At 48.6% G+C, this 12,585-nt stretch overlaps 1 protein-coding gene across 1 annotated transcript in view; it reads left to right on the top strand.

Moving 5' to 3' along the window:
• The first annotated feature begins 895 nt into the window (after positions 1-895).
• The window catches only part of LOC142019997 (protein mono-ADP-ribosyltransferase PARP12-like), a 46,761-nt gene continuing 35,071 nt past the window's right edge, over positions 896-12,585 (top strand). The window contains exon 1 of the mRNA XM_075007497.1: positions 896-1,284. Within this exon, the coding sequence (XP_074863598.1) occupies positions 947-1,284 (338 nt within the window). The 5' untranslated portion in view covers positions 896-946. The remainder of the gene's footprint in view (positions 1,285-12,585) is intronic.

Raw genomic sequence — 12,585 nt, 5'->3', positions numbered from 1 at the left:
ACTGTACTTCAGACTACACAGGCATATAATCAAAAGGTGATCCCTGCCCAAAAAGAGTTTACAAGCCATGCGTGTCCCAATGTTGTGTCACGTTATACTGCAGTGCAGTCACATTGCATAAAAAATAATAACCTAGCTCTTAGGTAGCACTTTTCACCAGCATATGACAAAGACCTTTACAAAAATGAGCAGGGCCAGTATCCCCCTTCTTAAGTAGGAGGCACTTAAAACAAAACAAAACAAAACAAAACAACTCCCCCTGATGTCACAGAGAATCTGTCCTGTGGGCAGGTCAGTCATGTAATGAAGGTGACCTGACTTTTAACCTTATGCCCTCTGAAAAAAAACCTGACAAAGGTACCTGGCCCCACTCTAACCCACAATTTTTTACATCAAGAGGTGGCGAATCTCCGAGAGCTGCCGCAGACGCCCCGAAGCTTAGCCCAAGACGGGAGGCTGTGTGCACCAAATGGTCCCTCTTAGCACCTCGCCTGGGCTCCTGGCAAGCCCGGGGGCGGGGAGGGGGAGTCAGGGCGCTAGGGTGCGTGGGCGGGCGGCTCGGCTGGCGGCGCGAGAAGCAGCATCGGGAGCGCTGTTGTGATGCCTACAACTCTCGTGCCGAGCCAGCCTTGGCCTTAGCCCGAGGCCCGAGCGCTGCTCGCCGCCCCCGGAAGGCAGGGGAGAGAAGAACCGGCACTTGCGGGGCGGGGATCTGCCGCGGCCGCCTCCTCCCCGGACTCCGCCTCCCCCGCGCGCCCGCCCCGGGCAATAGTTACTTCGCGGCGCCGGGCGCTCCGCCTCCTCAGCCCGGGGGCGGCCCCCCTAGTGGTGCGGCGGTGGCAGCGGCGCCGGGCGGGGCAGCCCTGCGAGGGGCCGTTTTCGGTTTCGTTTCCCCGGCGGGGCGGGGCGGAGCAGCGCCAGTGCCCGGGGCTCGGGGCTGCCAGGCATGGCTCGGCCCGCTCTGCCCAGCCAGGCGCTGCGGGCGCTGTGCGCCGCCGGGGGCTCGCTGGAGCTGCACGAGCTGTCGCGGCGGCTGCCGGCGGCGCCCAGCGGCGGCCTGGAGCTCCTCTTGCTGGCGGAGCCGGAGCGGTTCACGCTGGTGAGCCGGCCGGGGCCCTGCTCTCCTGGCGGCCCGCCCGGGGAGCAGCGGGTGGTGGTGGCCACTAGCGCCGTGCGGCTGTGCCAGGAGCACGGCGCGCCTGGCGCGGGCTGCGGGGGCCGCTGCGACCGGCTGCATCTCTGCCGCTACTTCCTGTACGGCAACTGCCGCCACCAGCGCGCCAGGTGAGCGGGGCGCCGGGGTGGGGGTCCCCACGGCCATTGCCCGTCCCTCCTCTGGGGCGAGCCTGCGTTATCCTCTCCCCCCGGCCACCGCCCAGCCCTCCGCGAGCCTGGATCCCCGCGCCATTGTCCGACTCTCCGCTGGGGCGAGCCCGGGTCCCTGCCCCCGCCCACTCATGGGGCGAGCCTGGATCCCTCGCTTCCCCGGGCCATTGTCCGACGCTCCGCCGGGGCCAACCTGGCTCCGTCTCTTTCCCGGTCGTTACCCAGCCCTCTACTGGGCGAGCCTGGGCCTGTACCCCACTCCTCTGTCCTTCCTCAGCCATTGCCCTCTGCCCCGCCCGCCCGCGGCGATTGTCCGCCTTAGGGTTGTGCTGTTCACGGGGGCTGCCCCTCTGCTGTGGAAAACCCCCTCAGAGCTGCTAGCAATGGCAGCGCACCCATTGCCTACCCAGGGGTCCACGTGCATTTCTCTCGGGTTCCCACTTTGTATGTTTCAGGCTCACAGAATGTAGGGCCCCTCCCTCTGGCTGGGTTTAAGGGATGTATACAAAAGGCTAGTGTGGTGCCTGCGAGATGTGGACGTGAAGACGGGTCTTTAGATCTTAAAGAGCTGAATGGAAAGGCGCATACTCCTGGTTTTGGTGTCCTGATTGTGGTGCTCCACTTTCAACAGTTGAGAAAATGAATTGACCATTGTTACTCTACAGGCTGCAAGACTTTAATAACTGATATTTTATGGAAGTATCTTTTATCCATGGAGTTAATAATAAAAAAGCTATTTTGTTTTGATAAATCTTGTTACCTTTGTTGCGGTGTTCTTGTCTGGCTTTCCAGTGTGCTTTTGTTGCAACTCCCACTTTCTGATTTTGCTTTAGTATGGTAAGGGGGTTTGACTGAGTACAGGTTCCATTTAGGGCCTAATTGTAGTAGTTCATTTTGTATTTTTTAATAAAATAGTTTTAGTTTAAAGATCTTAAATATTTAAATTTTGAACGGGTTTATTTCATTCTGTAGATGAAGCCTGTTGATTCTCCTAGTCAGTTTCCTCATGGGTGGGCAACTGTTTATCTTAAGCTGGAAAAAGGTTGGGACGCTGTTTGTGATATGTTTAAGGCCATAACGCTTAGCCTTTGATGTATTTAGAATGATTTGTGACACTATGGCTACGTCTACACGTGCCCCAAACTTCGAAATGGCCATGCAAATGGCCATTTCGAAGTTTACTAATGAAGCGCTGAAATGCATATTCAGCGCTTCATTAGCATGCGGGCGGCAGCCGCGCTTCGAAATTGACGCTCCTTGCCGCCGCGCGGCGCGTCCAGACGGGGCTCCTTTTCGAAAGGATGCTGCCGACTTCGAAGTCCCCGGGACTTCGAAGTCGGCAGCATCCTTTCGAAAAGGAGCCCCGTCTGGACGCGCCGCGCGGCGGCAAGGAGCGTCAATTTCGAAGCGCGGCTGCCGCCCGCATGCTAATGAAGCGCTGAATATGCATTTCAGCGCTTCATTAGTAAACTTCGAAATGGCCATTTGCATGGCCATTTCGAAGTTTGGGGCACGTGTAGACACAGCCTATATGTTCAGAGAAAAGCATTACAAGAGTTTCAGAGCTGCAGAGCAAGATGAAATAGCATAGTTGAGGTACTTGGCATAGGATAGTGCAAATCGGGAAACAGAGGGAAAATGTGAAACAGTGCTTTAATGGATTGGCTAAGTGCAGAATGGTTAGCTGAATAATTGTATTATGGCATTCCTGCAGGGCTCTTTATCAGACGAAATAAAAAAACATAACTAAATTCTTACCATAGAGATGTAGCACACTTACGCATGCTGGTCAAATACTAGTTCTCCCACAAAAAGCTTAGTTTACATTGAAGTAGGTTGCTACGCTATAAGATTTACAATTTCAAACCATAAAGAAGTATGCAGTATCATTGTAGATCTGCTCCCAGGATGTTAGAGAAGCATTGAATGTAGGGCATTTTTTATTGGCCCATCTTTGGCTGATAAGAGAGACAGGCTTTTGAGTTTATACAGTAGTGTTTCTCAATGCGCGTGTGCATGTACACATCAGCTCATCTAGATATTTGCCTAGTTTTACAACAGGCTACATAAAAAACTCTAGCAAAGTCAGTATGAACTAAAATTTTGTAGGCAATGAGAAATGTAAGTATAATATTTACATTCCAGTAGGATTATTTTATTTGGTTACTATTTGGTAAAAATAGGAAGATAAACCCTTTTTCAGTAATAATGTGCTGTGACACTTCTATTTGTATGTCCGATTTTTGTAAATTTGTAAGTGAGGTGGGACTTGGGGGTAAACAAGACAAATCAGACTCCTGAAGTGGGTATAGTAGTCTTGAAAGGTTGGCAGACACTGTTATACAGAGCTCTTTTTCAGGTCTGGCAAACATTTTCAGACTCTCTCTACACTGGCAAGTTTTGTCGAGGAAGAGTACTTTTTGGCAATAAAATTTCATGGCCTTTCACTGCAACACTACTTTTGTTGGGGAGAAAACACCTATTTTCGTTTGTGAAAAACCTTCCAGTTCCAAGATGGAATCTTTTTTTTAAATTTTTTCCCTCCCTTTATTGTTGCCAAACATTGTGGTGACCCCTTGGGGCACTGATTCTAGCCTCCACGAAGTGGCTCACAGTTCCCAATCAGTTGCTCTGGTCAGCAGTGTGAACACCATTGCCTGCAGTCATGTGACCAGATACCTGCCCTCCCCCTTACAAGGCCCACAACATTTAAATCCCATTTCCTGCTGTTTGGCTTTTGTGTGTGAGTTTATCCAAGAGGCTAGTGATTGTCTGGGTTCATCCACGTAATTGTTGGGGCATTTGATGCAGTGGATGAGGTTTGCCACACTGTAAACACCTCTTCTTCCCCCCAACTCCCTGCAGACTAGTTGAGTGTGCTGTGGTCTCATGGTGTTTTCTCAGGTTCCCATGTCTGACCATTGTACCAAACGCTTGCTTGTACCACTGCAAAGGCATTAGATCTGATGAGTGTATCTGTTCAGTTCCAGCTGAGGGTGACTTGTAGGAACTGGGACTTGTATGAGCACAATTTATCCAGCCTCGTGTGAAAAGGGGTATGATCGGGACATGCTGCAGTGCACAGAGAAGATTAAATAACTAAGACAAGCATATCATAAGGCCTGTGAAGCAAACAAATGGCTCCAGGCTTCACCAACTATCTGCCATTCCTGTAAGGAGCTGGACGCTATACTCAACAATGACGATACCTCCCCTGCCAAAAGCCCCAGAGATACTTGGACGGGCACTGAGGCGGTACAGAGAGGTACCTTTGGAGAATGAAATAGTACATGAAAAGAGTGAGGTAGATGAGGACTAGTGTTTCTCTCTGGGGTATGTGAATGTGTCTGGCACTCAGGGACTTTTCTCCATTGCTGATGAACGTGGCCAGTCTGAGCAACCTCTTCCCCGGGACCTGGAAGCAGGGGATGAGATACAGGGTAAGTGGCTGTGGCTTGTGAAGTCCAGGACTGAAAGCATGGATTAGTGGGCGGACAGCTGCATTTCTAGGAGCTGCATGTATCCCTTTGTAGTTAATAGATATGGCTGAGCAGGATGTTGAATTTTGCTGTGCTCTTAATGGAATCCTGCAGGGAAGGACCATTGAAACTTGTCCTGGGGGACTTTAATTGCTGCAGGGTCCATGACAATTTAGCTTTGTCCCCCTCCCCCATTGTAGGGCACAATCCTGTACCATTCAGCCATCTCTTGTGTAGGTGCTAAAGTGGGACCTAAGTGAGCTGTATGTGAAACAAGGCAAGAGCCACAAGTCTGGAGAAATTGTACACTGGTTTCCCTCCTTACCCTCAGCAGGAAGATATCTGCCAGTCTGATACCTGCATGTGGAGAAGTGTGGCATCATTAGAGCTATTTTTATGCAAAGGAAAATTCTGAGCTCCAGCAAGCAATTTTTTTTGTCTGTGCGCACAGCCACCAGCCACCCCAAGCCCTCACTCACCATAGTTCCAGAGCTTGCCAAGATGTGTTCCTAGCAAGGGTCAAGGGAAGTTGAGGGGGAAATGTTGGAAAAGTGATTGGTTGTAATGCAGTGTAGGGCTTGATAGTAACAGGCTCCTTTTTGTTCATGGTGCTGGACAGCTGAGACTTTGACAGCTGCACCATGAAATGTGGCAGAGAGGTTGCATCCAATTAGGAACCTCCCAAAAAGAAACAGAAAGGATATGGTTCACCAAGTGTTAAATCAAGCAGTGAGTGAGTGCTGACTTGAGAACAATGCTTAGAAAGGGAGCTGTGGAATCACATGGACAACCAGGCCTTTGCTAGGCAGGCCACTGAACACATGATCAGAGTGATGGAGGAACAGGTGGAGATGCTCAGGTGTGTGGTCATACAGCAGAGTAAGCCCATATGATGGAGTGGGGGGGGTGTTTGTGAGAGTGTCAGGCTGGATGTGTATGTGACAGGCAGAGCAACTCACAGTGGCTAAGGACGACCCCCTGGGGCTGTAACCTAAGCTGGCAGGTAACACCTCTGACCTGAACAAAGAGCAGAGAGGAGCTGAGCTGGGTTTTGAATTGGAGGCGGCAGTTGGAAGCAGAGAGGATAGAGGGAAGGCAGGCAGGCTGGGCTGAGGGGAAGCTAGACACCAGATGGGCACCCCTTTGGTTCCTCTCCCCAAGATGGGTTGGAATGACTGTCTCTGCCTGCTGTACTGACACCTCTGTACTGAGCTGTGCTTCTGTCAACTAATAAGCTTCTCATTTTACCTGCTGAGTGAGAGTCACTCCTGCCTTCAGATTGGGTGTAGTGCTTAGGGACCCCAGAACCCCATGACAGCCCACACAGGTTGGCCCTGCCTCCCTGCAACAGACTGGAAATTCTGTGTCCAGCAACCCCCACAACACACACAACCTCACATTATCAAAACAAAAAGCAGTCAAGTAGCACTTTAAAGACTAGCAAAATGGTTTATTAGGTAAGCTTTCGTGGGACAGACCCACTTCTTCAGACCATAGCCAGACCAGAACAGACTCAATATTTAAGGCACAGAGAACCAAAAACAGTAAGCAAGGAGGACAAATCAGAAAAAGATAATCAAGGTGAGCAAATCAGAGAGTGGAGGGGTGGGGGGGAAGGTCAAGAATTAGACTGAGCCAAGTATGAAGACGAGCCCCAGCAGTGACTCAGAAAGTTCCCATCACGATTTAAACCATGTGTTAATGTGCTGAATTTGAACATAAAAAAGTCAGCTCGTCCACTTCTCTTTCTAAAAAGGAGCAATAATTTCTCTTCAGTAACACACATACCTTGAGATCATTGACAGAATGTCCCATTCCATTAAAATGTTGACTAACTGGTTTGTGGATCTGGAGTGTTTTGATGTCTGTTTTGTGCCCATTGACCCTTTGTCTAAGGGAGTTAGAAGTCTGTCCAATATACAAAGCATCTGGACATTGTTGGCACATGATGGCATATATGATGTTAGTAGAGGAGCATGAGAAAGTGCCCGTGATTCTGTGAGTAACCTGGTTAGGTCCAGTGATGGTATTTCCAGAGAAGATATGTGGACAAAGCTGGCAGCGGGCTTTGTTGCAGGGAAAGGTTCCAGGACTGGTGTTCCTGGGGTATAGGCTGTGGCTGTTAGTAAGGATCCTCATGAGGTTGGGAGGTTGTCTGTAGGAGAGAACAGGCATGTCACCCAGGGCCTTCTGGAGTGTGGCATCCTGATTAAGGATAGGTTGTAGGTCTTTAATAATTTGTTGCAGTGGTCTGAGTTGGGGGCTGTAGGTGATGACCAGTGGTGTTCTGTTCTTGGCTTTTTTGGGCCGATCTTGGAGTAGCTGGTCTCTGGGTATGCGTCTAGCCCTGTTGATTTGTTTTTTTTACTTCTCCTGGTGGGTAATTCAGGTTTATGAATATTTGGTAAAGTTCTTGTAGTTTTAGGTCTCTGTCAGTTGGATCAGAGCAAATGCGATTGTACCTAAGAGCTTGACTGTAAACAATGGATCTAGTCACGTGTGCAGGATGGAAACTAGAAGGGTGTAGCTAAATATAGTGATCAGTAGGTTTTCGGTACAGTGCGGTACTGATCAGGCCATCCTTGATTAGTACTGTAGTGTCCAGGAAATGTATCTCTTGCATGTTGTAATCGAGGCATAAGTTGATGGTGGGGTGTAGATTGTTAAAGTCTCTGTGGAATTCTTCTAGAGCCTCTGTACCATGGGTCCAAATCATAAAGATGTCCGCTATGCTGTCCAGAGTCTCAAAAATAACCCAGACATCATAATCAAACCAGCTGACAAAGGGGGTGCTGTTGTCATCCTGAATAAGTCAGACTATGAACAGGAGGCAGCCAGACAACTCTCCAACACCACATTTTACAGACCTCTCTCCGCTGATCCCACTTTGGAATTCCAAAGGAAATTACAGCAACTACTGAAGGAACTCCCTGCTGCTACTCGGGACCTCATTAACTCAGACACACCATCTGAGCCGCAGCCTGGATTATTCTATTTACTTCCCAAAATCCACAAACCTGGAAACCCTGGACGCCCTATCATTTCAGGTATTGGCACCCTTACCACTGGACTATCCAGTTACGTGGACTCCCTCCTCAAACCCTATGCCACCAACGCTCCCAGCTATATCCGAGATACCACCGACTTCCTGAGGAAATTACAAAACATCGGAAAAGTTCCTGATAACGCCATCCTTGCCACAGTGGATGTAGAGGCTCTGTACACTAATATTCCACATAAAGACGGACTACAAACAATCAGGAATACCATCCCTGATGCCACCACAGCCAATCTGGTGTCTGACCTCTGTAACTTTGTTCTCACACACAATCATTTCCGTTTTGGGGACAATTTATACCTCCAGATTAGTGGAACTGCTATGGGCACCCGCATGGCCCCACAATATGCTAATATATTTATTTATGGCTGACCTGGAACAACGATTCCTCAGCTCTCGTCCCCTATTACCACTCCTCTACTTAAGATACATTGATGACATCTTTATGATTTGGACCCATGGTACAGAGGCTCTAGAGGAATTCCACAGAGACTTTAACAATCTACACCCCACCATCAACTTATGCCTCAATTACAACATGCAAGAGATACATTTCCTGGACACTACAGTACTAATCAAGGATGGCCTGATCAGCACCACACTGTACCGAAACCTACTGATCGCTATACTTAGCTACACCCTTCTAGTTTCCATCCTGCACACGTGACTAGATCCATTGTTTCCAGTCAAGCTCTTAGGTGCAATCGCATTTGCTCTGATCCAACTGACAGAGACCAAAAACTACAATAACTTTACCAAATATTCATAAACCTGAATTACCCACCAGGAGAACTAAAAAAAACAAATCGACAGGGCCAGACGCATACCCAGAGACCAGCTACTCCAAGATCGGCCCAAAAAAGCCAAGAACAGAACACCACTGGTCATCACCTACAGCCCCCAACTAGACCACTGCAACGAGTTATTAAAGACCTACAACCTATCCTTAATCAGGATGCTACACTCCAGAAGGCCCTGGGTGACATGCCTGTTCTCTCCTACAGACAACCTCCCACCCTCATGAGGATCCTTACTAACAGCCACAGCCTATACCCCAGGAACACCAGTCCTGGAACCTTTCCCTGCAACAAAGCCCGCTGCCAGCTTTGTCCACATATCTTCTCTGGAAATACCATCACTGGACCTAACCAGGTTACTCATAGAATCACGGGCACTTTCTTATGCTCCTCTACTAACATCATAAATGCCATCATGTGCCAGCAATGCCCAGATGCTTTGTATATTGGACAGACTTCTAACTCCCTTAGACAAAGAGTCAATGGGCACAAAAGACATCAAAACACTCCAGATCCACAAACCAGTTAGTCAACATTTTAATGGAATGGGGCATTCTGTCAATGACCTCAAGGTATGTGTGTTACTGAAGAGACATTATCGCACCGTTTTAGAGAGAGAAGTGGAGGAGCTGACATTTATATTCAAATTCGGAACATTAACACATGGTTTAAATCATGATGGGAACTTTCTGAGTCACTATAGGGTCTCGTCTGCATGCTTGACTCAATCTAATTCTTGATCTTCCCCCCCACCCCTCCACTCTCTGATTTGCTCACCTTGATTATCTTTTTCTGCTTCGTCCTCCTTGCTTACTGTTTTTGGCTCTCTGCCTTAAATATTGAGTCTGTTCTGGTCTGGTTATGGTCTGAAGAAGTGGGTCTGTCCCACGAAAGCTCACCTAAAACTATTTTGCTTGTCTTTAAAGTGCTACTTGACTGCTTTTTGTTTTGATAGTGTATAGACTAGGATGGCTTACTCTCTGTTACTATTCAACCTCGCATTCCTTTTCACTCTGAGTGTCCTAACTTTCACTCCCACCCCTTCTTCCAACTTTGATTATGACACTGGAACCTACACAAATATGTGAAGTGTAACCCTTTTCCAGCACCTCCTTTGCCTGATATAAGAGGTGTTATATTGTGTTTTGTTGCACTGTTTTTTAGTGAATAAAGGCACATGCTTACAAAGGTACAATGCTTTTATTTACTGTTCACACAATCTGACATACCAATCACTGCAGTCCCAGGTACAGGCCTTAAAGGCACGTTCGCAGCTGTGTGTTTTACACAAGACTGGGGGTGGTTGGATGCTGCCCGGAAGCAACTCTGACAGAGGCTTATTTCAGCAACCTTTGTTGTCAAAGTGCCCCTCAAAGCCTCCTTCATATTAATAGCAGCCCTTTGAGCTCTTCTGACAGCTCTCCCATCTAGATGCTCGAACTCTGCAGCCAAGTGCTGTGCCTCTGTTCTCCAACCTGAACAAACAATTCCCCCTTAGATTGGTGCAAATTATACAAAGTGCAATATGCTTCCATAACCATGGGAAGGTTGTTCTCGGTGAGGTCTAATCTGTGCCATAGAGCCTTCTCCATCTTGCTTTCAGTCTCCCAAAAGTGCATTGGCCACCATATGCATCTGCTCAGCTTGTTCTTTTAAATGCTCCTAACTGCTGTCCAAGTGCCTTGTGTACAATTTTCATGAGCCAGAGCTGTAAGAGGTAGGCTGTCTCTCCCAGGATCACAGTGGGCATTTCTCCATCCTCCACTGTAATCTCTTGGTCTGGAAAGAAAGTTCCCACCTGCAGCTTTCTGTACAGGCCAGTGTTCCTGAAGATGCATGTGTCATACATCTTTCCAGACCACCCCATGTTATTGTCTGTGGAATTCCCATGGTGATCTGTAAGTGCCTGCAGCACCATTGAGAAGTATCCCTTCCTGTTGATATACTTAATAGCTTGATGGTCTGGCACTAAAATCAGAATGTGTGCGCCACCTGTTGCCCCCTTGCCCCCATTTGGGAAATCCCATGTCTGCAAATACAGCCAGTATGTCATTTACATTTCCCAGAGTCACAGTCCTGCACAGTAGAATGTGATTTATTGCCCTGCTCATTATGCAGTACAGCTCCAATGATATACTTCCCCCCTCCCAACTGATTTGCAAGTGAACAGCAGCAATCAGGAGTTACCAGCTTCCACACAGGATTTGCCACGTGCCTCTCAACCAAGAGGGCAGCTTTCATTCTGATGTCCTTGTGCCACAGTTTGGCATGACTCCACAAGGTTTACTTTATGCATCCTAAAGTTCTATAGCCACTGATCTTTATCCCACACCTTCATGACAATGTGATCCCACCAATCAGTGCTGGTGTCCCTAGTCCAAAAGCAGCAACCTACCCTGAACATGCTCTGTGAGTGCCAAGCGTCATGATAGATTGAGAGTGATATGGACAGAGCACTGTTAGGCCATGTCTACGCTAGCCAAAAACTTCGAAATGGCCATTTTGAAGTTTACTAATGAAGCACTGAAATACATATTCAGCACCTCATTAGCATGCGGGCAGCCGTGGCACTTCAAAATTGACGCTGCTCGCCTCCGTGCGGCTCGTCCAGACGGGGCTCCTTTTCGAAAGGACCCCGGCTACTTTGAAGTCTCCTTATTCCTATGAGCAGATGGGAATAAGGGGACTTTGAAGTAGCCGGGGTCCTTTCGAAAAGGAGCCCTGTTTGGACGAGCTGCGCGATGGCGAGCCGCGTCAACGTCGAAGTGCTGTGGCTGCCCGCATGCTAATGAGGCGCTGAATATGTATTTCAGCGCTTCATTAGTAAACTTTGAAATGGCCATTTCGAAGTTTTTGGCTAGTGTAGACATAGCCTTGGGCACTTCTGAGTCTTCTTCCTCTGTCAGTAAATTCAAGGTGATCTCTGCTGCCAGGTGGGATGGTCTCATAGCAGTTAGTATGCGAGAGAAGTGCAGGATCCCTTGTTTCTTGGTGCAGATGCTGGAGTGCACAGCAAACAATGGCAGTTGGAGAAAAGGGTGCAAAAGAATGCCAGAAGCCCCTGAAAAAAGCTGTGCCCAACAAGACAATTAGCGTAGTCCCACAACACCTGGTGTTGCCGGGCAGTGTGGGATACATACCGTTGTTCCTGCTGTCAGTGGGGGAGCTACCAGTGTGAACAGTTCTCTGGTGACTTTGCTGTTTGTGTATTTCTGCATGTTGACATTAGTTTCCTGTACAAAACTTAGTTATGTGTGAATGCGCCTGTTTTTAAAACAAGTATGTTTCCTCTTCCCTGTGTCTGCTCTTGCAGACGGTGATGCCTCTTATACCCCTTTGAAGATTTGTACCTCTCTCAGCCGTTCTTGTCCTTTCCAGTTGTGCTCAGCTTAAGTTGTCCCCCAGTTTCTGGCACGTTGAGGAGCAGGAAGGAATGATGTAGGATTGTAAGTTGGATTTTGAGAGAGAAAGGTTGTAAGGGCAAGAAAATTAAGTATGGAAGTGGGGGTGAAGACCTCCTCTCTGTCATATGCACCAGCCTTTAAGTGTCTCCTGATCCTTAAATATGTTAGAACAGGGGTCAGCAACCTTTCTGAAGCAGAGCGCTGAAATTTGACCTTTTGGACTTCTGTGTGCAGCTTGAGTGCCGGTGCTACTTTTTAAAGTCACTAATAGTCCTAATTACAACAACTTGATTAATAAATAAATAAAGCCACCAGTGACATGCCTGTCAGTTTGCTCTATAGGCCCTGTTCTGCAGAAGAGGCTCGTGGGGAGGGGGAGCCTCCAGCCCAAGGCCCATACTGGGGAGCAGGGTTTGGTGGGGGAGGGGGAGGCCTCTGGCCCCAGCCCTGCACTGTGGATGGGGATCGGGGAGCCTCCATGGCAGGGCTCCAGCCCTGGCCCCACACTGGGGGTTGATTGG

Source organism: Carettochelys insculpta, chromosome 1, assembly GCF_033958435.1.
Source record: "Carettochelys insculpta isolate YL-2023 chromosome 1, ASM3395843v1, whole genome shotgun sequence".
NCBI classification, from domain to species: Eukaryota; Metazoa; Chordata; order Testudines; family Carettochelyidae; genus Carettochelys; species Carettochelys insculpta.
Note: the sequence above shows the minus strand (reverse complement) of the source record. Positions and strands in the feature narration are given on the sequence as shown.